This window comes from Vanellus vanellus (assembly GCF_965231255.1).
Source record: "Vanellus vanellus genome assembly, chromosome: 3".
Taxonomy (NCBI): domain Eukaryota; kingdom Metazoa; phylum Chordata; class Aves; order Charadriiformes; family Charadriidae; genus Vanellus; species Vanellus vanellus.
This window is the reverse complement of record NC_138907.1, coordinates 56,847,811-56,872,671: the sequence shown is the minus strand read 5'-3', so window position 1 is coordinate 56,872,671 and position 24,861 is coordinate 56,847,811. Positions and strand designations below refer to the sequence as shown.

Sequence of the window (24,861 nt, the reverse complement as noted above, 5' to 3'; positions counted from 1 at the left end):
ATGGTGCCTGGGGACCAGGCTGTCCTCCCTCCGTACGGGAACATACGGAGCAGCCCAGAGGCTGGATAGAGCCTCGGCAGTTTCATTTCCCGGTTTGTTTGAAACGCAACACTCTGCCAGAAAAAGAAAAGAACAGGTCGAGGTGCGCCTCTGAGTGGTAACTGGTGGGTTCTTCCTCGTGACTTACACGTGTTGGTCCGTAACGAGTCCTTCTCCGCCGTTCAGGCGGTAACTGGATCACGGCGGCTCGGCAAGACTCTTCTCCCCGTTAGAAACTCGGTATTTATCCATCGAGCTCGGTACTGCCACGGAAGGGAGAAGCAGCGCCTGAAACCTGAAAGCAGGGGCGGGGGGGAATCTGTTTTTTTGTGGTGTCTCCCCCCCCCCCCCCCCCCCAGCTCAGGCCAGCAGCCGCCCGCCCTACCCGGGGGTGGGCGCAGGGCCCGCTCCCCCAAACTCCCCTCCCCCGGGGCGGGCGGCCGCCGCCGTGCTCCATCCGGGTCGGGGCTGCGGAGGGGGAGCGGCGGGCGCGCAAGGCAGGCCGGGAGCTGCCCATATCCGGGAAGCCCTCCGCGGCAGAGACACCGACAAAATGGCGGCGCCGAACTGAAGAGGCCCGTGGCGGCGGCGGCGGGCGCTGGCGGAGGGACCGAGGAGCCGCTTGCCGGCATCGCGGAGGGCCGCGGCGGTCGTCGCCGCACGGGCGGGGCCGAGCTCCGTACGCCCACGCCCGGGCCCGGGGCGCTGCCGCCGCCGCCTTCTCGCCGCAGGTAGGTCCGCTGTGCCGCGGTGGCGGAGGGGGGGGCGGGGGCGGGTCTGGGGAGCGGCGGCGGGTTGGGGGCGGGAGGCCGAGGCGCGGCCGTAGCGCGGGGAGGTATAACGAGCTCCCTCCGGCTCGGCCGACCGGGGAGTCCTGGGCGCTTCTCGCCCCGCCGGGAGCGGGCGGGACGCGGCCGGGTGAGACGGTGCCGTCGCCGGTTCCCCCGCCGGTGGTGGGCGGCTTCTCGCTCGCCGGGGAACGGCTCCTCGGGAGGGGCGGCGGGGCCCGCGCCCCCCCAGCTCCCCCGGCGCGGCCGGTTGGGCCCTTGCGCAGCCGCTGCTGCCGGGCGAGGGTCCCGCCAGCCCCGCGGCGGTGTCCTGCCCCTCTCCTCCCGCCGGCCGGCGCGGGGGGACCGGCGGGCGCTGCGCAAGACCGACCTCGGGTCACGGCGTGGGGCTGGCCGGGCGACCGCAGCGCAGGTGTCCCGGGATAGAGTCGCGATACTCGTGGCTGTCGCGTGCCCAGCGTTCATCCCGGCGCTGGAAACCGCCTGGTCCGGGTGGTCCTTGAAGCGCCGGCTCCCGCTGTGGGGCGGGAATCGCCTCGTACCCGTCTGTGCAGCTTACCCTGTGGTCCTCGGTGTCTGTCCTGCTGGCAGCCGTGAGGATCTCTCTTCCCTGCACTCGAAATAACTACTGCTGCTGCCCGGAGTAATTAAGAATACGTTTGTCCGTAAGAAGAGCTGTATCCCGTTAAAGGAGATAGCAGAGCGTAAGAATGGAAACAAGCGGAGCGAATGCACGGTGTTCCCAGTGTTCAGCTAGCCCCTGGTCGTTTCCAGCTCAGTCTGCCCCGGCCGCGTGTAGTTGTGTTTGCCAATTTCAGGGTCCAGTTTTCTCCTCATCCTGTGGAAACTTTTAGCCTTGGAAACGCATCCTTTGGCAAAGTGCTTTACGGCTCAATGACCTGTTATCTGAAGAACAGTTTCCCTTTATCGGTTTGAACCGAGCCCCATCAAACGTAATTTTATGTCTCCCAAATTTTTGTTTTTCTTCTTTTTTTCCCCTAGGAATTAAGTGTTGTGATTGTGTATAAAATAAGTTAATAGAATAGGTACACCATAGAGGAAACCAAAATAGATTAATATGTGGTATTCAGTACTTCATTTGAAATATGAGTATTTCTTTTTGGAGATGAGAAATGTTACAGATCTATTATGAAGCTGTGTATTTTTTTCACCAGAAAAACTTCAAGTCATTTACAGTTGCATGCAACTGTTCTGTGTTTTCATTCAAATGCCTATTTTTAAGTCCAGTCTTTCATGATAGTACTGTAGAAGGACAAATATTTTTCTTCCTTACAGTTGGATCTGTAGAGGAAAATAATTTATTCCCGTATTTTGAAAAGAAATGAAAAATTATTTGTATATGACTCCTTTAGGGAGGTGGAGAACTTCAGCAGTAAAACAGCTGCTTTAACAAACATCTATCATTTACATCTAATGACACAAAGTTGCAAGGGTGAATAGATGCCAGTTCCCTTGGATACAGTTAGTGTTTGCTAGTTAGAAGTACAAAATTGAGATGGGTTTCTCACTGAGTAGTCAGAACTTTCTTGCTTTAAAATGTATACAAATGTCTGTAAGAGGAGGTGATGTCTGAATTTTGAGGTTCATATGTAAAACAAGGTGCACTGCAGTAATACTTGCTTTCTTGTATTTCATTAAACTGGAGGACCAATTTAATTGGGTTTCTGAGCAATTAAGACTGTAATTTCACATACACATCAAACTGCTGTTACCCATCACTGCTGCCAAAAGAAACAACCCGCCAAAAAAAGTAACTATTTGTCTGGGTAAGTTCCTTAACTTGACTCGCTCTGTGTGGCCTTGCAAACAATTATGCTGGCGCTAGTAAGTGGTGGGAGATAAGTGGACTGGCTGGTTTGCACTGGTAAAGCTCTGCTTCTGCTACAAATTTATGTGAAAGTGCAGCTTTATTTTCCAAGACTGCTTATTCCATATCCCGTTATGCTGCAGTTGCCAGCAAAATAATAGCTATGAAATACTAACAACATCCCTTGTGTTAAAGTTCTCGAAGCACTTTCTAAGGAAATGCAGTTCTCTTAGTTTTGCACTTAAAGAAATGGGGGCACAAGTTGATTTCTGCCCCCCCCCCCCCCCCGTAGTAGTCTCTATGTGTACTGATTTATGGTTTGTGTCCTGTTTTAATTTAATCTTGATTTCTCTTAGGGGTGTTGCCTTTGTTTATCTCAGCTACCCATGGTGTAATCATGAAGTGAATATTGAAATACCAGATTAAATTATGGTAGAATACATAGGTGCAAAATAACTGTTTTCTCTGGAATTCCAGGCTTTTGGAACTTCTTAAAAAGAATAGCTCGTGTATGGTCATTTTTCTCTTCTCTCATTGGTATATGTGTGACACTAGATCAATACAAACTGTTTTATCTAGACTACCCTGCCAATGGTGAACTAGTCATTACTCCTAATTGTGACTGAATTTGAACAAGTAATCTAGATTACTAAATTTCTAAAATATTTAGCCTTGTTGTACTGTTTTGGGATTATGCTAGAGATTTCACTTTTCTGGAGGTGGTGATTCTTTCAAGTGTTACTAGCATACATCCTTGCACTTGGGTATCCAACGTGTGGGTTTTTTAAGCAAGTCTCTTGGAAAGAAAAGGAACATCCATATCAAAACCAGTGAAATGGTCTAAATATAGTTACTCCATTTTCTTTGGGAAGAGAGTTTTTTACAAAGTATTTTCAACGTGCTCATAAATATGGCATGTTTTGAAAAAGATTTTGAAAGTGGCCAAATTAAATTACGTTTTAATTGCTCTCATGCCATACTTTCTGTTGAATCTAGATTTTTTAATACTTCGAGCCAAACATTGTATTTAATTTATATAATTTGCATGTGTATTACAGGTTTATTTTTCCTATTAAGTTCTTGCCATATTCTTCCTTGATCACCGAATCATTAATTGGTTTATAACAGTGCAAGTATTGTAAAAGTGAAACCTGGATGAAGAAAGTATGACTTTTGTGTAGACTGGATAAAATGTAGGCACCTGGTTAATTCCTCTCTAATGTGAGAAACACTTAGCTACACCCTACTTCTTTAAGAGACAAAAGATGCTTACAGACATCTGAATCCTCAAAAAGAATCCTTCAGAAAACTAGGAACACAAATTTTTAACGCTTTGAAAAATGGAAACAAGAAAATAAGAACATTTCAGTATTGCTACTGTTAGACATTGCATTATAGGAAAGGAGCAGTGTGAGTTGAGCTTTACCATTCTACTAGTTGCCTGTGAAGTGCCAAAATACAGAATTTTTGTATTTTGTGCTATCTTTGTAACTGGTCTTTCTCTATGGAGGAGTAGAGACTGCACAAGTTTTATTTCATGATACTCTAAAGAGGCAAATGCTCTGTAACTTCTTCAGTGTTTCACTTTAGTTGCTATATCCTTTACCATACCAGTTACAGGAGTTAGAGTACTAACTAGTGCACAGCACAAATGCAGAGATTTGAGTTCTCTGCAGACACAACGTTCTTTCCCTGATGAGTCAGCTCCTTCAAAATGCAAATGTTATTTATTTGTTTTTGGCAGAAAGTTCAGTTTCCCTTACCAAATGTCACAGCTATGCTCTCAGTGAATTTGATGCTTGAGTTGTTAAACGATTTTACAGTAAAAAAGTTTGATTAAATTTTCTTTGTTTTCTTTCCTCCCCACTCTCATCTTCTCTTATGTAAAATAAATTTTAAAAATTACTGAACTATTGACAGACTGGTTCAAGGAGGCTCAAGCTAAGAGACTGTGACAGCTTTAGAAAACTGAACCTTTAAACAGGATTAAATGGCAGATGGTACAAGGAATCATGAAGTTGCATGTGATAAGCTAGGCAAGTGTTTACTTTTTACATATGTGGATAAAATCATGGTAATTATACTGGTGTACTTTGTACTTCTCACTTCCATCTGTTTTGTGGAGCTTGATGTCAGAATTGTTGAAGAGCTAGGATAGCTGGTCCATATCCTAGCCAACTGGGTAGTAGAGTCGGCACCTTCAGCTGTAAAAGTGTTGATGGAGAGAATGTGGTTCATATCTGCACTTGAAAGCTTTGTCCACCACACTGAGTTCGTCTTTGCTCTGTCCACATCCTTTGCAATTCAGGACTCTTCGGACTTGAGGCACCTGAAACATTTTTTTGTTAACAGACTGTTAGAAGCCCAGCACAATTTGTAATTTAGGTTGAGTAGGGAGTGCCTGAAGAAGTTGCTTAGCGTGCTTTTAGTAAGTGTGAAGGCAGTGCTGCATGTGAACGTTTCACTGTCACCAGTACTAAATTGTGAGCTTTCTCACTGCTGTGTGTATAACGGGATTTTGTTGTTGTTAACAGGATCACTGTTTTGGGTTGTGACGAACTCCAGCACTATGGGAACCACAGCTTCACAGTGAAGAGCCACCGCTTCCACAAGTTCTGAAACTACCAGTCAGTCTGCCTTGAATTTTGGTGTGTGCGAGTCCTTGGTGGAGGCTGCATATATACATGTTTTCATGAAGAGAAGTGAGAAGCCAGAAGGTTATAGACAGATGAGGCCTAAGACTTTTCCTGCCAGTAACTATACTGGCAGCAGCCAGCAGATGCTACAGGAAATACGAGAGAGCCTCAGGAATTTACCTAAACCCTCAGATGCTGCTAAAGTTGATCACAGCATGGGCAAAATGTTATCTGAAGATCCTAGACAAGGCCGAAATCCCCCCAAATTTGTAACATACCATAAAGTTTTGCAGGAGATAAGAAACTCACTTCTGCCTTTTGCAAACGAAACAACCTCAGCTGTCAAAGGAACATCAGAAGTTAATCGACAAATGCTGCAAGACTTACAAGCTGCTGGCTTTGATGAGGTGAAATGTTTTATTTTCAAGATTTGGTGTTCTGCTAACCAGAAACTATTAGTGCCTGTTGGAGGGGGTGTCGATCATGGAATGTTTGAACAGTATATGATAAGCTAAATAGCTTCTTCAAAATCTGTTACGTTTTTAATTAGGATAAGAAACTGGTAATAGTGGGAAATGAAGAGGAGGAATAAAAGGATTTAGAGAGGCTTGGCTTTTTTTTTTTTTTCTTTTGTTAAGCATCTTGTGCAGTTTGTTCTTATGTGGTAGGGGTTTTAATTATTCATGTAATTTTAGGCAGAGAGAACTGGGCACTCTAGAGCATGGATTTTGCCTCTGATACTCAATGGAATTTTGGGTTGCGCTTAATTAAAATACGTTGATAAAATATGGCCATTTTAAATTGAAAGACAGTACCAAATATTTCAGAAATTAATGAGCTTTTTACATCTCTGGCTAATAGAAACTCAGACTTTGTGGAGAAAGAAATTTGGCTATCCTTATTTACGCACTTTGTCAAATAGAGATAAAATAACGAAGTACGTGACAAAGCCAGTTGCAGGGTGTCTTCTCTGCAGTATATTCTCAAGACAAAAATGTCAAGCATCTTGAAAATCTTGGACATAAATGATTATTCTGCTGTTTTCATTATAAGAACAGGGAACTAAATAATTGTTCAATGTATTATTTTTTAAATTATTGACTTAACCTTTTTGTTTGTGTTAATAAGTGAAAGGAGTCTGAAATGTGTTTTCCAGAAATAAAACATGAATACACTTATATCTCTTGTGCTTTTACTGGAACTTGCACATCAAAGTAAATTACGCCTGTTCTCAGGCCTTTTCTGTAAACCTGAGTACAAAAGCAGGTTTTAAAAAAAAAAAAAAAAAAAAAAAAAAGCTACCGAACCATTCATCTTTCCAAAGGAAAAAGGCACAGTACCACAACAGCGATGGCCTTTACAGGTGTGCAGTGCTTGCATTAGTGACCAGCTCACAAGTTCTGCTGGCTGTGATGCTTCAGTATTTATGTGATGCTTCAGTATATGTAGAGAGAAGTAATGCTTCAGTGTTTACAGAAGCTCACCTCTACCCGAGTGAGCTTCTCCAAAACTGTCAACTGGCTTTTCCTCAACAATGTCCCAGTGTCAGGTGCTGATAGTGGTTTTTTGTGTTCCTTTTGCTTGCTCAAATACACAGTCCAGGCTGTGTTTTCAGTAAGAATGGAAGGATTTAATAATGATAAATGATTTTGTAATAATTTCCTCATGCTCTGTGGTTTGTTGCTGAGGTTCAATTTTTTGTGTTTTTTTGTTGTTGTTTGCTTGTTTGTTTTAAAAAGTAGATCAGTTCTTGGATCCATTTTTACAGATTGAACCTGCAGTTGTTTTTGCAAACTGCATAATAGTATATGGCTGGGTAGTAAACTAAAAAGGTATCTTGAATTGGCATTTTTGTTGTATCCTTTGTATCTTGAAACCTTTTGCTCCTACCTTTTGTTCTTGGATACAACTGAGAATTCCCAGGACACTTCTGATTATATGGACCTTTTTTCAGGCAGAATGCCAGAGTAAGCCATTTCTGCCATGTGTTAAGCCACAGTTGTGTTGCCACAAAAGTCCATATGGCTTTGGCCTGTGAACACCACCAGGAACAAATACAGCTGAAGTAGGAAAGCATTTTTCTGGGTGGGAGGTACTCGAGACAGCAAGTAGGAATGAGAATATATTTTGAGCTGGGATTTTTTTATGGGCTGGATCATAGCTGGGGTATGTCGGTCAGCTGTAACGTCTAGTCTGGGCAATTTCTGACTTCCATTAGGCATGTTTGTGATTTAGCAGATCACGTGAAGTAGTTTTTAATTTCATGATCTCAGGTGCTTTACTGGCTTTCTGTAGAGACTAACCTACCTCGTATGTCTATAGTAGAGGCTAACTATAACTACTAGGTACCAAGTCCATTTTTGTTTTAATTTGCCCTGATTTGGTCCTATCTATATGAGCAGTATTTCCTTATCTCAGCTTTTAATGAGATTTCATCAAGGTGTTGACAATGGATTTAAAATAACAATACAAATTTGTCTGATGTATTGTGGAGTTGCTGCTTTGTCACCACTCAAAAGTTGGAAACATAATGAATTTTTTTTTTTTACTTTTTTTTTAATAATATATTGAATGTCACAAATGTTCTGGTTATTCCCCACACCCTTCGAGTATTAGGTAGTATCAGGGTTAAAGCTGAACATATAGATACGTATCAGTATCAGAGAAAGATATATATTATGCATATGGACAGTAATATATATGTATAGTAATTATGGGATAATGCAGTTCATTGTGTTTGTAGGGGTTTTGTTGGTTGGTTTTTCTTTTTTAGTATCTTAAATAGCTTACAGGAGATCTCTCTTGCTTATTAGGATTCAAGTTCAGTCCACAGATGAGGACCGTGTAAGCTGATACTCTTCAAGACATTGAATACTTATTGTCACATAGGTGACCAAGTTTTTTGTTCTTCAGCTAGAGGGGAGAGAGATCTTTTGGCTCTCACTCAGGTCCTCTGGTTTGTGGAGAGGGAAATAAATTTCATGTCTTAAAATATTGCTGGTTCTGTACTTTGGGATTCTGTGTGTCTTCATGGCTTGCTGATGTGTACTTGTAGATTTAGGTTTCTATATTGTAGAATTACTCACCTAAAAGGACAGTAAATTTGATTTTGAAACTAATTAAGAAGAAAATTAAAGTTGATAGGTAGAAATGAATCCTATAGTCCTATAAAAGTATATTAAAATTGGAAATTAAATGCTCTGGACAACCTAACCTTCTGTTTGCACAGTGATCAAATAGTGTACTGGTGCTGAGAATATACTTTGCAACAGATCAGTCTTGTCTATAATAGTAGAAGTGTTGCAGACATAACTGTCTCATGAAGGAGCTATGAGATCAAAAATTGTATCTGCTTTTTCCGGCAATGTCAGCTGGTCCAGCTGGTCTGTAAAGACTGACACCCTTATTATATGTATTTTTCTATTTTAAAATCCTTTTTTAAGTTTCTGTTTTGCTTACTGAATTTAATTATTGTTTCTGAAGGCTGTATGTAATTTTGTATGCTTGGAGTATTAAAAATGTGTACAGGCATGCTGAAAGTATAAATGGGGGTTTGAATTTGAAATTGATACTGACTACTTCCCTTCTGAGCCCTTTTTGATGTGCCATTGATTTTGGTAGAAGGTGAATGGTGTCGTATGTGGGTAACTTGTTCGAACATAATGTGAACTGAAATGACTGCTTCGATATGGCAGAGTATGGCCATAATAAATCACTGAAGGCAGTGTGCTTAATTATAGGGAGTTAATGCTGTGGATTTGTTTCAAACTTGTTGAGTCGGCTGCACAAATCTCGTTCAATATAACTGGGAGAGCAGTGCCTGACTTTTTACCGTCTCTGGAATTCTGCCTCTGTTGCTTCACCTTGATCTCATTCAAGCCAACAGACAAACACTGGTCCGTAATACATTTTCCTTTGACAGAGCTGGGATTGGCCATCAGATCAAAACTTTTATTTGGATCTCTAAGAATACAGAGACTAAATCTACCACAAAAATTATAGAATTTCTGCCAATAATATTGTCTTCATCAGGAAGAATTCTTAGGGAGAAACTAATGGATATTTATTGACAAAAAGTCATGCTGAGTTGAAGGAAAAATGAGCAAAACCCAAAGTTCTGAGTTTCACACTGGGGTATCTTTCATAGAATAACTTGGGTTGGAAGGGACTTTTGGTCATCATGTAACTAACTGCCTGTTACCTGGGTAGTGTGTATCGGTAATAAATGCTTATGTAAGCAAATTGTTTGTATGAATAGCAAGATGATGCAATTTACATCATACTGCAGTGCTTCAACAAGTTAACTTTTTTTCCTGAAGATCCAGACTGTATTAGTGTTTTGGAGGATCTGTTGTGGAGAAAACATTTTTAAAATTCTTTTTAAACAGATTGACAGAAATCAGTTATGTACTTTGGTAAAATTTCTGGAGGGCATTTTGCTAAATAACCATGATTTTTGGTATTTTTGCCACTTTCTTGTAAATGATTTTTTGTATATAACTTTCTCTTTAGGATATGGTTATACAAGCTCTTAGACAAACTAACAACCGTAGTATAGAAGCTGCCATCGAATTTATAAGTAAAATGAGCTACCAGGATCCTCGTCGGGAACAGATGGTTGCAGCAGCAGCAAGACCTGTAAATGCAGGTATGAAACCACCAGGTAGGTGTATCCATGGTAACTCAGTAACTCACTGAGTGTGTTCTTATCGGTGAAAAATATAAAATAGCAAATTCCTTCATGTCCTCAGAATGGAACAGAGGAGATGTTGAGATACAGTGGTGTTTTTTTTTCTTTTAAAAAGAACATGTAAAGTATATAATGTAATTCTTCTGAAAGATGAAGGTGCATTTGACAGGAGTTTCTTAAATGTTTTTTTTTTATAACTGCATGATTTTATTATTGTGTGTAAGTATTATACAAGGAATGGCACTTGGATTTTATTTTAGTAATTTTTGTCCCTCATTGGTGTGTGCTGCCCATATTTTGTTCTCAGTGTCATGTGCCATTTAGAAGTCAGCAGTGAGCACTGAATTCTTATTTAATTTTTTGTCTCTCTCTTCACACGCTCTCCCACACAGCAGAACTATGAATGTGTATTTTTGTGTGTATATATATTATATATATGTGTGTGTATGTATATTTATATATCATATGACTGCAATATTTGTATTTTAGGGTGCCCTGTTTCAAGATCCCTCTCTGCTTAAGTTTTTTACTTGGTTCCAGATTTTGTGTGTATAGTTTTTAAGGCAGACTTCATGGCTTTTATAGATTTTGGGGGACAGGCTATATCTTTAGTAGCAACAAAGTCAGAATTTTGCCACTTGCTATTATTGGTCTCTTAATTACATGCAAGTACATTTTTAGTATGTCTTGATGTTTTTCTTTTTTTAACAGGTTTTAGTAGTGTACACCTAAACAAATGGTAACTTTTAGATGCAGCAGAAATACTGAGCTTTTATTTGACCAAAGTTAGTGCTGAGCTGCTAGTGCTGTAAAGTTACATTTTTAAATTGACCGTATAGGTATGAGGAAAAATCAGTAGTCAAGTAGCAAAGTACTGCATTATTTTAATTTAGTCTCTGGATCAGGCTTAGTTGGTGCTTGTATGATGCTGCTAGCTAAATGTCACCATTTAGCTGTGATTTTCATTGTTACTTGCAAAGATATAGTAATTAGCACATTCATTTACTGAAGATAATGGTGACTTTCAGCAGTTACAGTTCTGTATGTATTTACAAGTATCTCAGTAATTACACTGTAAAAAGCACAGTAAGACTGCATGCACTATTAGTTCCTTGCATGTTATTTTGTTTATACGATGGAAAATAACATCTATGAAGTGAATATATTGTAGAGTTTGGCTCTCAAGTTTTGCTTTCATACAGTTTTAATTCTTGCCTCTATATGACACTTTTACTCATAAACACATAACTTTTAAAGTACTTAAATGTCACATGCAAGGAATAGAACAAGTGTGGATGAACTGTATGCATACAAGGGTGTAAGTGGGTTGTTTGGTTTTACAGCATTCCGTTGAATTTTAGTTTAAGAACACTAAGTGTGTTAGAAGTGTTAAACTGGAAGGAATAGCAACATGATTAAACATGCTTTTCTGTGCTGTTGCGATTTTGTGTTTGTACTGAACATCTCTTCTGAGATTTGCTTGTATGCATGATTAAAAATACATAGTGTGCCTAATAATTCTACATATTACAATTTTTTAATTAATAATTGAGTACATCTGTAATTGACACAAAATGCATCTTCAGAAAAGTGATTTCTAAAAATTGTGATACTGTAGTTTCATTGCATTTTTTTTTCTTATACTGTGTACTTAGCATATTGCCATAGCATGCCGTGTATTACTAGATAGAGAGAAATTTTTAAGGTGAAGTACAGTGGATTATGCTTTCTTGAAGAATTCCTGTCCTATTTTTGTAGTAATTAACGCAGAAGAATAAAATATTCGAAGCAGTAAATAGAAATAATTTCTAATAATATAAATGTTATGTTTTCTTCTTGTAAAAGCAGGGACTGTACAGCAATCAGTTAACCGCAAGCAGAGCTGGAAGGGTTCTAAGGAGTCCTTGGTTCCCCAGCGGCATGGCCCTTCCCTGGGAGATGGTGTAGTTTATCGCTCAGAAAGTCCCAGCTCTCAGCCTGATGTAGGAAGGCCGTTATCTGGATCTGGCATTGCAGCATTTGCTCAGGCTCATCCTGGCAATGGACAAAGAGTGAATCCCCCACCTCTACCACAGATAAGGAGTGTCACTCCTCCTCCTCCACCTCCTCGAGGACAGACACCTCCTCCAAGGGGAACTACTCCTCCACCTCCTTCCTGGGAACCAAACTCTCAAACAAAGCGTTACTCTGGAAACATGGAATATGTGATCTCCCGTATTTCTCCAGTGCCACCAGGAGCATGGCAGGATGGTTATCCACCTACACCTATGAATCCTCCACCCATAAATTCTTCTACGCAGGGTCAGAGAGGCATGAGCACTGTCCCCATTGGCAGGCAACCAATAATCATGCAGAGTTCTGCCAACAGCAAATTTAGCTTTCCCTCAGGAAGAGCTGGAATGCAAAATGGCAATTGTCAGACAGAATTCATAGTTCACCAGAACGTGGTGTCTGGGAACTCAGTGAGTCGCCAGCCACCCCCGTACCCCATGAATCCAACTAACAGGCAAAGTCCCACAGCACTACAGATGCAGACAGGAGGATCTGCTCCTCCTTCAGCATACACCAATGGGAATCTTCCTCAAGCAATGATGGTGCCAAATAGAAATAGTCACAACATGGAACTTTATAATACAAATGTAGCTGGAATACCTGCGTCCTGGTCACAGCCCTCCTCTGTGCAACCGCAGTCATCACCTGGCAACGGGCATGACATGCCTACATGGCAACCCAATGTTCCCGTACGGTCAAATTCTTTCAACAACCATCATGGAAACAGGCAGAGTCACTCTACCAGCTCTCAGCCTTCAGCCACAACAGTAACAGCTATAACGCCAGCTCCCATTCAGCAACCAGTAAAAAGTATGCGTGTGTTAAAACCAGAGCTACAGACTGCCTTAGCACCCACTCACCCTTCCTGGATGCCACAACCGGTGCAAACCGTTCAGACCATTCCCTTTTCTGAGAGTCCATCTACTAATATGGCAGTTATGTCTCCTGTTGCAGAGGCTCCAAATTACCAGGGTCCCCCACCACCTTACCCGAAACACTTGTTACACCAGAATCCCTCTGTCAATCTGTATGAGCCAGGACCCAAGCTCAACAAGGAGGAACCACCTATTTTGTCTAAGGAGGATGAGAATGAAAAGAATTGTGAATGTGTTGATGCAACAGATAAAGAAAAGAAACAAATTACAACATCACCTGTTCCTGTTAGAAAAAACAAAAAAGATGAAGAAAGAAGAGAGTCTCGTATTCAAAGCTATTCCCCTCAGGCCTTTAAATTCTTCATGGAGCAGCATGTGGAGAATATACTCAAGTCACATCAGCAGCGTTTACATCGGAAAAAACAACTAGAGAATGAAATGATGCGGGTAAACTCTTTCTTCTTTCTAAATCTTAGAAGTGTTGCTGTATTAATTTTAAGAAATATGTCTTAATTGTACAATGTTTGAATAATACAGATAGAACATTGTGGTATATTGTGGTATTGAAGTCTATTTTTAGTTTTTGTGTTTGAGATGCGGCAAATTCTTCATTGCTTTGTTTATGTACTTCATTGTCTTCTTAGAAATTAATTTTAGTAAGATTTTTGCGTGTCTAAACATAGTTCATGCGGCTCATGTATGATAAGGCTGCAGAAGCAAAATCATTGTTGCATGGACTGAGATTTAATTACATGGCTCAGCTTTTTGTTATGGGTTCTATTTAATCCTGGTTTTTGAGTGAGTAATATGCAATATTTTAATGATTTTTAGAAACATTTTTAGTTTTTTAAAATAAACACTGCAGATACAAGTAGCAAAGCAGGGAGAAGCGATGGCTGGTTAGTGTGTTTGTATAGTCACCCAAACAGCAATATCTCTTATGTTCTGCAGTTTGTTTCCAGTAGTGATAGGGTTTTTTAGTTCACATTAAAAAAATTTTCAATATTTAAAATTTGCATTTTTAGAATGAGAGAGACTGACTTTTGCCCAACTATTTTATAATCCAGGCTGTAAGGATATCTGTTTAAACAAGGGGTAATTGAATGGGATAATAAAGAAACAGATATCAACAAAAACATGTAAAATCAACTTCTTTGTGCCTACATGAAGACAGTGGGATTTCAGTGTTATACTAAACCAAATCAAACGGGTAGAAACTGGAGCTGATGTATACATATGTCATTTCAAAAGAGAAAATAGTGAGAAGCAGTGAAATTAAGATTTGCAGAAATGCAAATTCAAGACATTACTTACATATATTTCTTAACAATTGTATTTGAAAATTTGACATAAGTATGATGTACCTCTTAATTTATTCTATGAAAGAATGTATTTGGCTTATGCCACTTTCTTGAAGTGCTGTATTTTAAATCCATGTTTTCTTACTCTTTGAAAATTCTTACTGTAAGCTGTAGTGTATTGTAAGTGTTTGCTTAATCACAAATATGTAAATGTTAGCAAGATTTCTTCCTGGAACTCTTTCTAGATCTTTATTCTTAGTCTTCTCTCTTTCCTTTTCACTTCCACTAACAGCTGATTTAAACTGTTAAGGTGTGGGAAGCTTTCCTGAACTCTGTAGCCTCCATCCCTGTGTAGACAAGTAAGATTTTGGAGCAACAGTATTTATTAAGAATAGCATGATCCATTTTTTTAGAGGGTTTTGCATGCAATCCTGCATCAAAATTAAGCATGAATTTATTTTGACTATTTTTGAGTACTTAAATGTAAGATTAATGTTGATTTGCAAACTTCGCTTTCCCTTTCTACTGTGTTGTGTTCCATAGTGTTGCAAGCATAAGTATTACTTATATGAAAGCACTGATAAGACTTTTCTTGATATTTTTCTTGTGCATTTGAAGGACCCTAGTAAATGTCTTTTATTATGTGAAATGCAATTTACAATATTTATGCTAAATTTAAAGCTAGGATGTGTATTTACAGGCTAAAAATGGGATGCATGCTGCAGCAGACCTCTACTTTCTCATCAGGGTATAGGAGCAGAATCTCACAATAATGAAGTGTATTTTGGGTCTTCATGAGAAGGGAAAAGGGAAACTAGCTCATTCCTTAAAGTAATCAGGTCTTCAAATGTCTTCTTGACATTTCTAAGTCTTCAAAAATCCATCCTTCTGCATTGAATGTGCCTTAAGCATGTTCATTCACAGAAAAATTCAGATGTTTTTGTCCTAGAAGACAGTGCCTGGGTTTTCCTGCAGTAATGTGTTGAGAAATATAATTTCTTGATTTGGGGTGGGAGCTGAACCTTTTTCCCACATCCAGTCTTGGAACTAATACTACCCAGTCCTGGCTACTGTCTGTCTGATATAGACAAAAAATTTTGTCTCAAATTTGAGACAGCCTTCCCCATTTAAATCTTACTGAATTGATATTCCTTGTGAAGTTTGTTTGAGTAGACGAGCGTTTTGTATGAATTTTCCTAATTGCGTCTTCTTTGGATCCATTTTTGTTATGATGCCTGTAAGAAATTTTCTGTGTTCTAACAGTATTTTCTTTAATAGGTGACATATATCCTAAAAGCATTTTTAAGATACTGGTTGATACCTAATTAATCTTTTATCTCGCCCTTTTTCTCAGTCACATCTGTTACATTTTGTTTCAAGTTGTGTTGGAAGCTAGGCAAAGTAGAAATCATCTATTGACACACAGTTTATACAGGGCTAGACTAGTCGATACCTAATCCTGATAATGGTCCTGTTATGCAGACAGTATCTTAAACATTTGAAACACTAAGGAGATGGAAGCAGCAAGATTTGGTATTAAGAGCCGATAAAATGTAACAATAAGAAATTGAAAACTACTAGAATAGTGCTTGAGTAACAGTTGTGATGTTTGCAGGGATTCAGTTTGGCTATGTTCAATTTTATCATCAGAACGTCCAGGAAAAAAAAATAAGGACATATACTGTAGGTTGAACTTGGAAATCATTGCTGTAGGGTGGTGATTGCAAGCCAGGTAGGCAGATAAAGTAATTGAGATGCTATGAAAAATGGAACATAAAAGATTTTGAAAATGATGGCAGAAAACGAAGGAATGAACATAAAGCTATGTGGGGGCAGTGTCACAGAGAAAAGAATGTAAAAAAAAAAAAAAAAAAAAAAAAGAAGAAAGATTCTGCTCACATTAAAACCAAAAACCAAAAAGAAGGGATATTCTGATTCCGGCACCTGAAACTTGCCAAGAAAGATGGCACTGGAATTGAATGACATTTTCAAGGGACTCAAGCCAGCAAAAATACACGAGGAGAAACCCAGGTTGGAATACTACGAGAGTGGTCAGTGTGGTTCTTGTAGATAAGGGTTTCCACACTGTAGGTGATGAGGTATGTGTGGCCTGTGAGTGTTTAAGCTGTCAGAATGCCAGTGGTGCTATCCAGAACACCAGGGATGTTCATTCAAGATAGGGGTATGTACACAGACGGGAGCCAAGAACTGATACTGTGGGCAGGAGTGAGCCACTTCAACAAAATTGCTGTGCTCAACTTGTTGGTATGTAGAGTGGAAAGCGGTAGAGAGTGTGACTGAAGCGCTGTTAGAAAGAGGTGGGTTATGTTGTAAGAGGGAAGATCAGGTCTTGGCTTGTGGCAGAGGCAGGTCCTTGGTGTGGGTGGACAGTAGGAAGCAGTGCCATGTGGATCTGGTTTGTGTAGCTACACAGGGAAGCGTGAGAGAGTTGCATACTCCCGTCTGCAACTGAAATTCCACTGTCATGGTCAGGAAGTGTAGTGACTTTCTGTTCTAGCTCGTCTAGAGAGTGGAAGCCTCTTCCCACTGCAGCTCCTTAGTTTAGCCCTCGGTGACTTAACTGCTCCTAGGCACGTCTTGGCTTCCTTTAGCTCTGCAAAGAGAATCAGGGAGGCAGTTGATGCACACTATTCCTCAGATAAGTATTATTTGCAGTGGGTTTTATCAGTAGCTTGTAAATTACCCTTTCTGTCCTTGAGAACATACTCCCTTCTCAAGAACCATCTGGTGCATGGCACCTCATGCATTTTGCTGTTGAAAGTGATCATGTTTTGTTTTGTATCACTCCTACATGTTTATGTTCATAGAGTCCTAATGTGTAAACTTAAAAAAAAGGAAGACAAAAAAGTTTTCCCATGCTGTATATAAGTATTTGGGTTGCTTTGCCTTAGCCTTGTAATTATAAGATCACAAAAAAATGAGAGTACTGTTCACTCTTCAGATTTAATTCTGTTTGCTGCACAGGTTGGATTGTCACCGGAAGCCCGAGATCAAATGAGGAAAATGTTGTGCCAGAAAGAGTCTAATTATATTCGGCTAAGAAGAGCTAAAATGGACAAGTCGATGTTTGTAAAAATTAAAACCCTGGGAGTTGGTGCATTTGGAGAAGTTTGCCTAGCAAGAAAAGTGGATACTAATGCTTTATATGCAACAAAAACTCTGAGAAAAAAAGATGTATTGCTTAGAAATCAAGTTGCTCATGTTAAAGCTGAGCGGGATATCCTTGCAGAAGCTGATAATGAATGGGTGGTTCGCCTGTACTATTCATTCCAAGATAAGGACAATTTGTACTTTGTAATGGACTACATTCCAGGAGGTGATATGATGAGTCTCCTAATTAGAATGGGTGTCTTTCCAGAAAATTTGGCACGGTTCTACACAGCAGAACTGACCTGCGCGGTTGAAAGTGTTCATAAAATGGGCTTCATCCACAGGGATATTAAACCTGATAATATCTTGATAGACCGCGATGGTCATATTAAATTGACTGACTTCGGGCTCTGTACAGGCTTTCGATGGACCCACGATTCAAAATACTACCAGAGTGGTAAGAGAAATATAACAGGTTTCTTTGTTATTTTGTTGACGTGTCATTCCTTGCAAGGAATTAAATAATAAATGAGTAGAAAGATGAATATGCTGTTTCCTTTCTGAACAATAATGCATCTAACGATATGCCTGCACATCACTCTAACTAAACGTTGCTTTTTATAATTTAAGTTTGTGAGTGTGAGCATTGGTTCCTTAAGGGAGAAGGAATGAGCTGTGCTGCTGTAGGTTTGTCCCATTAGTGGCTTCTGAAATTTGGAGAGAGAAAATCACAACGATAGCAAGATAATTGCATTGACAACAGTCCTAACTCTGTTTTGAAGATAGGACTGATGTTTTAAATTTGTTTTTTCTTGAAAACTTTGTTCTAAGTGTCTTGTGTACTTCCTTTTAGTGTAACCTATTGATTTTCTGAGAAGCATTTAAGTAGGCTTTTAAAAATCCTACTTGATTACTTAAAACAACTGTTAAGAAAAAGATAAAAAAAATTTCACAGTTCTGAGTGATAAAATACAGATTTTTGTAGTAACATCTTTAATTTTTGAAAATAAAAAACAATTTAAAAATTGGTTTTGAAGGTACTTTTTACTTGTTTTTATGAAAATATCATGTATCTTAGGCCAGACTGTTACACGGTCTCTGGAGAGAAGTTGAAGATTTAAAATCTGATCTCATTTTTTGATGCTTTAAATATTGGGATTTTTCTGTTTATATAAGAGCAAGAGCAATATATACACCCTGTATCCCAAATGTGGTTATGTTAAGGAAAAACTGAGAAAAGGTCGAACTTGATACTTTCTCGTAGTTAAAATTAACTTTAAAAAAAAAAATCCTCAAAAGTTGGTACTTTATATCATAAACAAAAAGTCAAAATCCTGATGTTGATGGCCTTTTTAGCTCTCCAATTCAGTGTTGAAATTGAAACAGAATGTGTCTTACAGCAAGAAATGTTAACAGATGAAGTTCTACAAAACTAGTTAAGAACTAAAGCAATTGTCCTCAATTTTGGCATCTTTCTCGCTCAATTATAGGTGATCACGCACGTCAAGACAGTATGGATTTCAGCAATGAATGGGGTGACCCAGCAAATTGCAGATGTGGAGATCGGCTGAAGCCACTTGAACGCAGGGCTGCACGTCAGCATCAGCGCTGTCTGGCCCATTCCCTTGTCGGCACACCCAATTATATTGCGCCAGAAGTATTGTTACGAACAGGTAATGCATTCTTGTTCTGTAATCTTGCTGCAAAGTAACTGATACTCAGGTAGCTCGCCTCACCTTTCTTACGCTGCCACTTTTCCCAAGTATATAATATTTTGACAAAAAATAAACGGTTGTTAATGCAGAAATCTTAAGCAAATATTGAATAGAATTCTCTTGTGAACCTTTTTTATTCTTAGAAATACAAGTTTAAAATTTATACTGAGGCTTTGATGACCTTGTTTTGACTTCATTTCAGGTTACACACAGTTGTGTGACTGGTGGAGCGTTGGAGTAATTCTCTTTGAAATGTTAGTGGGGCAGCCTCCGTTCCTGGCACAAACACCACTGGAAACACAAATGAAGGTAACTTTAAAAGTCTTGTATTAACAGTCCAAAAAAGCAGGCATGAAATTTACATAGTCTTTCTAATTTGTAATGGAATCAAAGGTGACTTTTTAGAGTACTGCTCTATCCAGGCATGTTATAAAATAACAAGATTTTAAACTTTACGTTACTGTGGCAGTACACTTAAATTGTAAGGGGACTTCAAGGATCATGTTCATACAGTTTTATCTGGTCATATAGCAAACATGCCAACTAGAAATCACACTTCAGATCTCAGCTGTTCCTTTTCACTTCCTGCACCTCTCTGGTTATTATTTCCACTTTCTTTTCTTCCCCCTCTTCCAGCATCTGGGTGTTCTTTTCCCACTGCTTGGTTTCCATGCCCACTGACCTGCAGAGGATTTCCTTTGGTGCTGTGTCTGCAGGTGCTCAGCATGCAAAGGTGGAGGTGCAGCAGATGACTGTGGCTGCTCAGGGTTACTGGCAGCTCAGAGCCACTGGTCCCTTTCTTCCTGAGCTCCAGCTGTTTCAGGGAAACCACTAGGGCAATCAATGGCACATGTCATTTTTGCAAAACTGCGTTCAGCTTGCAAGATACTGGTTGGCTCAAATGTAGTGCAGTATTGATTTTTTTTTTTTTTTTTTTTTTTTTAACTTCAGATCTGTTACTCTTTCCAGGGCATCAAATAAATCAAATTTGTTTGCCCTACCCTCTTCCTAATATTGTAAACAGTTTTCAGGCACTGGTTTTTATGGTGTCTTTGTTGGTTTATAACAGGGGTATTCAGTGCCAGTGGAATGTGAATAAACTTTACCTGTATTTTGCCAGATTTCCAGACAAAATATTCCTTGTGTTTCTGAAAGAGCAGCTTCACATTTTCCCCTCTTTATTGTGAAAACACGTGTTGAATGATTGCTTTGTGGCTGTTTGGGTTTTTTGTTTGTTTTGTTGTTTTAATTTTCACTATCATTTTTCCTTTTTATGAAATTGTAAATAAAATAACACCCCTTTTTACTTTAAAGGTTATCAACTGGCAAACGGCACTTCATATTCCACCTCAAGCTAAATTGACTCCAGAGGCCTCCGACCTTATTATTAAACTCTGCCGAGGGCCAGAAGACCGTTTAGGCAAAAATGGTGCAGATGAAATAAAAGCTCATCCATTTTTCAAAACAATTGATTTTTCAAGCGATCTACGGCGGCAGTCTGCTTTCTACATTCCCAAAATTGCTCACCCTACAGACACGTCAAACTTTGATCCAGTTGATCCAGATAAGTTGTGGAGTGATGATGATAAGGAAGGGAACAGAAATGATACACTTAACGGGTGGTACAAAAATGGAAAACATCCTGAACATGCTTTTTATGAGTTCACCTTCCGAAGGTTTTTTGATGACAATGGCTACCCATACAACAATCCAAAGCCCATTGAGTATGAGTACAGTAGTTCCCAAAACTCTGAACAGCAGTCAGATGATGATGATGATGATGAACAGGCAGGCAGAGGGGTCCAGAATCGTGACCTGGTTTATGTTTAGTAGAGGAATAAAGATTAAAGACTAAATAAACTTATTTTGTAGCTGCAATTTTGGAAAAGTCTCTTCTCTTAAGAGAACTGAGAGAAGGTTGCTAGGGTAAATACATGCACGCTTTTTTTTTTTTTTAAAACACTAAGAAAATTGTGTCTCCTCTTTCCCTTTCTGTACATTTTGTTTCCCCAGAATACAGGGAAATCCTTCTCAAATATTAATTTATTCCAGCATTAATTGTTTAATTTAGAAGAGATTTGATGTTAGGTAAAACAAAAAAAATCACTTGAATTTTATTATTGGTTCTGTGTACTCTAAGTACTCAAAATAGGAAATAGTGATTTTCATATTTTTTTTTCTTAAGAGGATGCCTGGTATCTATTTGTACATATACTGAATAATTTTAGAAAACAAAGCTCTGCTCCAGAATTTTTAATGAAAGTTTTTCCTTGCATTGACCAAATATAAAATCTACTTTACACTAATAAAGCTCTCTGATACATTTCTGAAGAGGAAAAAAAAAAAAAAAGGCTGCTGTACCCTCACTTCTCACTGTATTTAGCCTAATTATTCACAGTGTTGGAAAAACTGAATCATCTCTCTGGTGAAACGTTTCCAGCTGCTGTGGTAGCGGCATAGTTCCCAGCTTTGGAATAAGAAAGTGTAAGTCTTGGCTATAATATGAATGTAAAGTGATAAAGCATTAGAACTAGTATTTTATTGAATAGTAATTGAATTTGACATTAGCAGTGCTGTAGGATGTGACTGGTACTCTCAAAGCAGAAGGACTACTCACTCAGAAACAACTTGGTTGTCTCCTATCATCAGTTCTCTTATGAGAGGAAAAGATCTTTAGGAAAAATACTTCCTGAAATCTAGTTTAATTTTCTGACTACAACCAAACTGTAAAGTGTGTACAGTTCTGCTTTAGTCGGAATTTTTAGTTTGAAAAATAAATTTTAGAATAGTTTCTTTATTATGTTTGAGTTAGTAATGGGAAAAAATTATAAATTATGTCTCTTGAGACTGTTGTTGTGGAGACCAGTTTCACTTGGCTTTAACAGTTTTCCTCCTAGTTACACACAGAGACAGTGAGGAGAGTGTCATGCACCAGTCCATCTGAGCCATCAGTACAGTTTCAGTGGTCCATCTTTCACAGCCCAATTCAGAACAGAATTAGGAACTTACAGCTGTGTCTGCTGCCTTCTGCATGACTGTTTTCATAATTTACTACAGCAGGTGAGCAGGTGCCCCCCTCGGAAGGTGCTGACCCTCTTGAGGTTACTGGGAGCCGGGGGGGGAGGGGCAGCCCTCTAAGTAGCATCCCAGAGACAAGACCAGGAGTTACAGGTGAGAGGCAGAAAGAATTATGGGTTTCTTTTCTCACTCACTCTCTGCCTTTCTCCTGAAGCTAACACAATGGTAAAGAAAATGCACTATTTTTAGTAAACTTCATGTCTTTTAAAACATTTCCTCCTTCTTGGAATTGAATTCCAACGGATAATCTAATAATGTGCCTGTAAGCATTACTGCTTTCTTAAATTATTTTTTGTGCCATTGCACTGGCGTTGTAGACTGACTAAACATCATGAAATTGGTGTTCATGGCGGTTCTCGCAGCAAATGCCAGTTACTAGTTCACTTTTCTCACCGCGATGGTTTAAGAAATTCTTGTCCGCTTCTGGCCATTTGTTCCCTTTCTGTGCTCCAGTTCAGTGTCTCTCTTTGTGCCAGTGCAACTGTCTACAGGCCTGGGCTAAATACTGGATCAGTGGAAAAACTGCTTGGTGTTCAGCATTTGGAGGCTTCTGTCTTGGAAGTGTGTTCATTTGAGTGATGCAGTTTCTAGTGGAGTCCAAAAAATTGCTTATACTGGCATAACTGAGGAAGGAGTGAACTGCGGTAAAGAGGGTTGGCAGCGTGGAAACTTCTTAAACGCAGTTTTTCACGGAAGACAATGTTTGTGGAAGGTCACCCCTCTACTGTGAAGTGCTTATCATGGTTAGAAGATGGTTATCAAAAATTGTTTTCTCAAGCAGGTAGTTAGTTACTTTCTGTAATGAAAATGGGCTTGTAGCTTAATAAAATAGTTTGTGTTCTGTCTGCTTGTTCCATGGCTGGTGAAATAGAATAGCTTTTAAGATTCATTTCATTGAGCTTAAATATTATAAAATGGCTGCAGTGTGTAACTACTCCATTTTATATATTATGTAAAAAAGATTGTTTTCCATGTAAATAAACCTTTAAAGATTAATCTCCTTCATAGTAAGTATCCCAGTAAAACTGGTCTACTTGTCTTGGAGTAAAGTATAATATATTACTGGTTAAAGGTAATTTAATCAAGCCTGCCTTACCATTTGTGAAGTGTGCAGAGAAAATAATGTCAATTATTCATTAAATTGACTGTTAAAATTGCCTTTTATGTGAGTATGTTTCTCCTCTGCCTGCATTATGTTATATTCCTGTTTAACACTGTAACTGGCCAATGTGTTTAAAAAAAAAAAAAAAGTCCTGTAAAGGCACCATAATTTTATCCAAGCAAAACCAATTGCTTTTGTTAAAGGAAATTATTGAGTCTTAAGGACATGTGCAAGTACTGAAATGCTAAATATTATTTTACCATTTTGAAACAAAAATAGGAAGAGCTTACATCTTTAGAATTTGGTAGACGCTTCTGGTGTTTTCTGCTATCTCGTGTTAGAACCTGTAATATGCCTTCTTTGAATTTTGCCACCTATAAGCTGCAGTATTACCTATTTCCTTGCAAAAAAAAAAATGCAGCATGTTATAGTCCCAAGTTATCTGAGAAAGTTAATTGTACATAAACATTGTCACAGCTCTCCAACATGCTGTGCCTTTACCCACATTTTGAAACTTCACGTTTCATACACAGATTCAGAGTCTGTTGAGATTCTTCCTGGGTGCTGCCTCAAGTGTGGGTGTTTCACTGGTGACCTGCGATAGGGATGGGTTTGTTGAGAAGAGGGGCTCCTAACCAGCAGCTGTAGAATTCCACAGTGAGCTTTAGTTCAGGTTACTTTCGCTTTGTAAAGCACGAAAATAAATTTCTCTTCTATGTGCCCTTGTACACATATTAATTGTATTTATAAAATGTTCTACAGTCCTATGACTGTGCTGTAAATACTATTGGATATTCGGTGGCATTCCATCCTAGGGCAGGCCCTCCAGCTGTGCCTTTTCTGTCCTCAACTTGTCATAAACCCTGTAGAATACACAGCTGGAAGGTCTCTTTAGTATCTTCTGCAGTTGTGGAGCTGTGAGTGGGAATGGCGTATTTAGACCCCTTGTAGTATTAGCTCAGCAGCAGCGCGGGGGGGTTCTCAGATGCTGCTGCTGCTCTCGCGCAAGACACACATCACCTTTGGTTTCAGGTGTTTCACATCGGGCCTGCAATCTGTTTACTGAAGCAAAAAAGATAATAAATTGGGTCAAACATCGTAGTAAAATGTTAGTGCCTTTATCACGAGCGTCTTAAGGCATTCAATTCGAGTTTACTGATCTATATATTCCATGTGTGTATATGTACATATAATGTCTTTTTTTTTTGTACAATAAATATCCTTCTGACTTGTCGGTTCTTTTGGATCTTCCCATTAAAATACACATGACCGCCGCACCGTTCCGCTTCAGCGAATTATTCTTCAGCTTCACAATCTCGCGTTGTCTCGCGACCGCAGTAGCCGACTACCTCCGTCGTTTTGAGTATTCTGTCTCTGTCGCGACAGGAGCTGCGACGTGCGGGGAGTCCCCTCAACCGCCGCCGCGAGCTTTCAAACGGTCGCGGCGGGACGAGCCCGCCCAGCCGCGACCGTTTGAAAGCTCGCGGCGGCGCCCGCGCAGTGCGCCCGCTTTAGCTTCGAGTGACGGAGGCGGGAAAACGTCTTTGTACTAGCATTGGTGGTTCAGTGGTAGAATTCTCGCCTGCCACGCGGGAGGCCCGGGTTCGATTCCCGGCCAATGCAGTTGTGTTTTTTTTTTCCTTTCC

The 24,861-nt window shown here is 39.7% G+C and overlaps 1 protein-coding gene across 4 annotated transcripts; it reads left to right on the top strand.

Annotated features, from left to right (window-relative positions):
* The first annotated feature begins 649 nt into the window (after positions 1-649).
* LATS1 (large tumor suppressor kinase 1) lies at positions 650-24,492 on the top strand. Of its 4 annotated transcripts, none has more exons than XM_082480850.1 (8): positions 650-770; positions 5,190-5,698; positions 9,804-9,954; positions 11,830-13,355; positions 17,195-17,777; positions 18,811-18,993; positions 19,238-19,344; positions 20,350-24,492. In XM_082480850.1, exons 2-8 carry the CDS (start codon positions 5,348-5,350, stop codon positions 20,863-20,865), a joined length of 3,417 nt encoding a protein of 1,138 aa, XP_082336976.1. In that variant the 5' UTR covers positions 650-770; positions 5,190-5,347; the 3' UTR covers positions 20,866-24,492. The 4 variants fall into 4 exon arrangements, 3 of the variants coding, with proteins under 3 accessions (XP_082336976.1, XP_082336974.1, XP_082336975.1); XM_082480848.1 differs by having other exon boundaries at positions 11,827-13,355; XM_082480849.1 differs by lacking the exon at positions 650-770 and having other exon boundaries at positions 5,101-5,698; positions 11,827-13,355.
* The last annotated feature ends 369 nt before the right edge of the window (positions 24,493-24,861 follow it).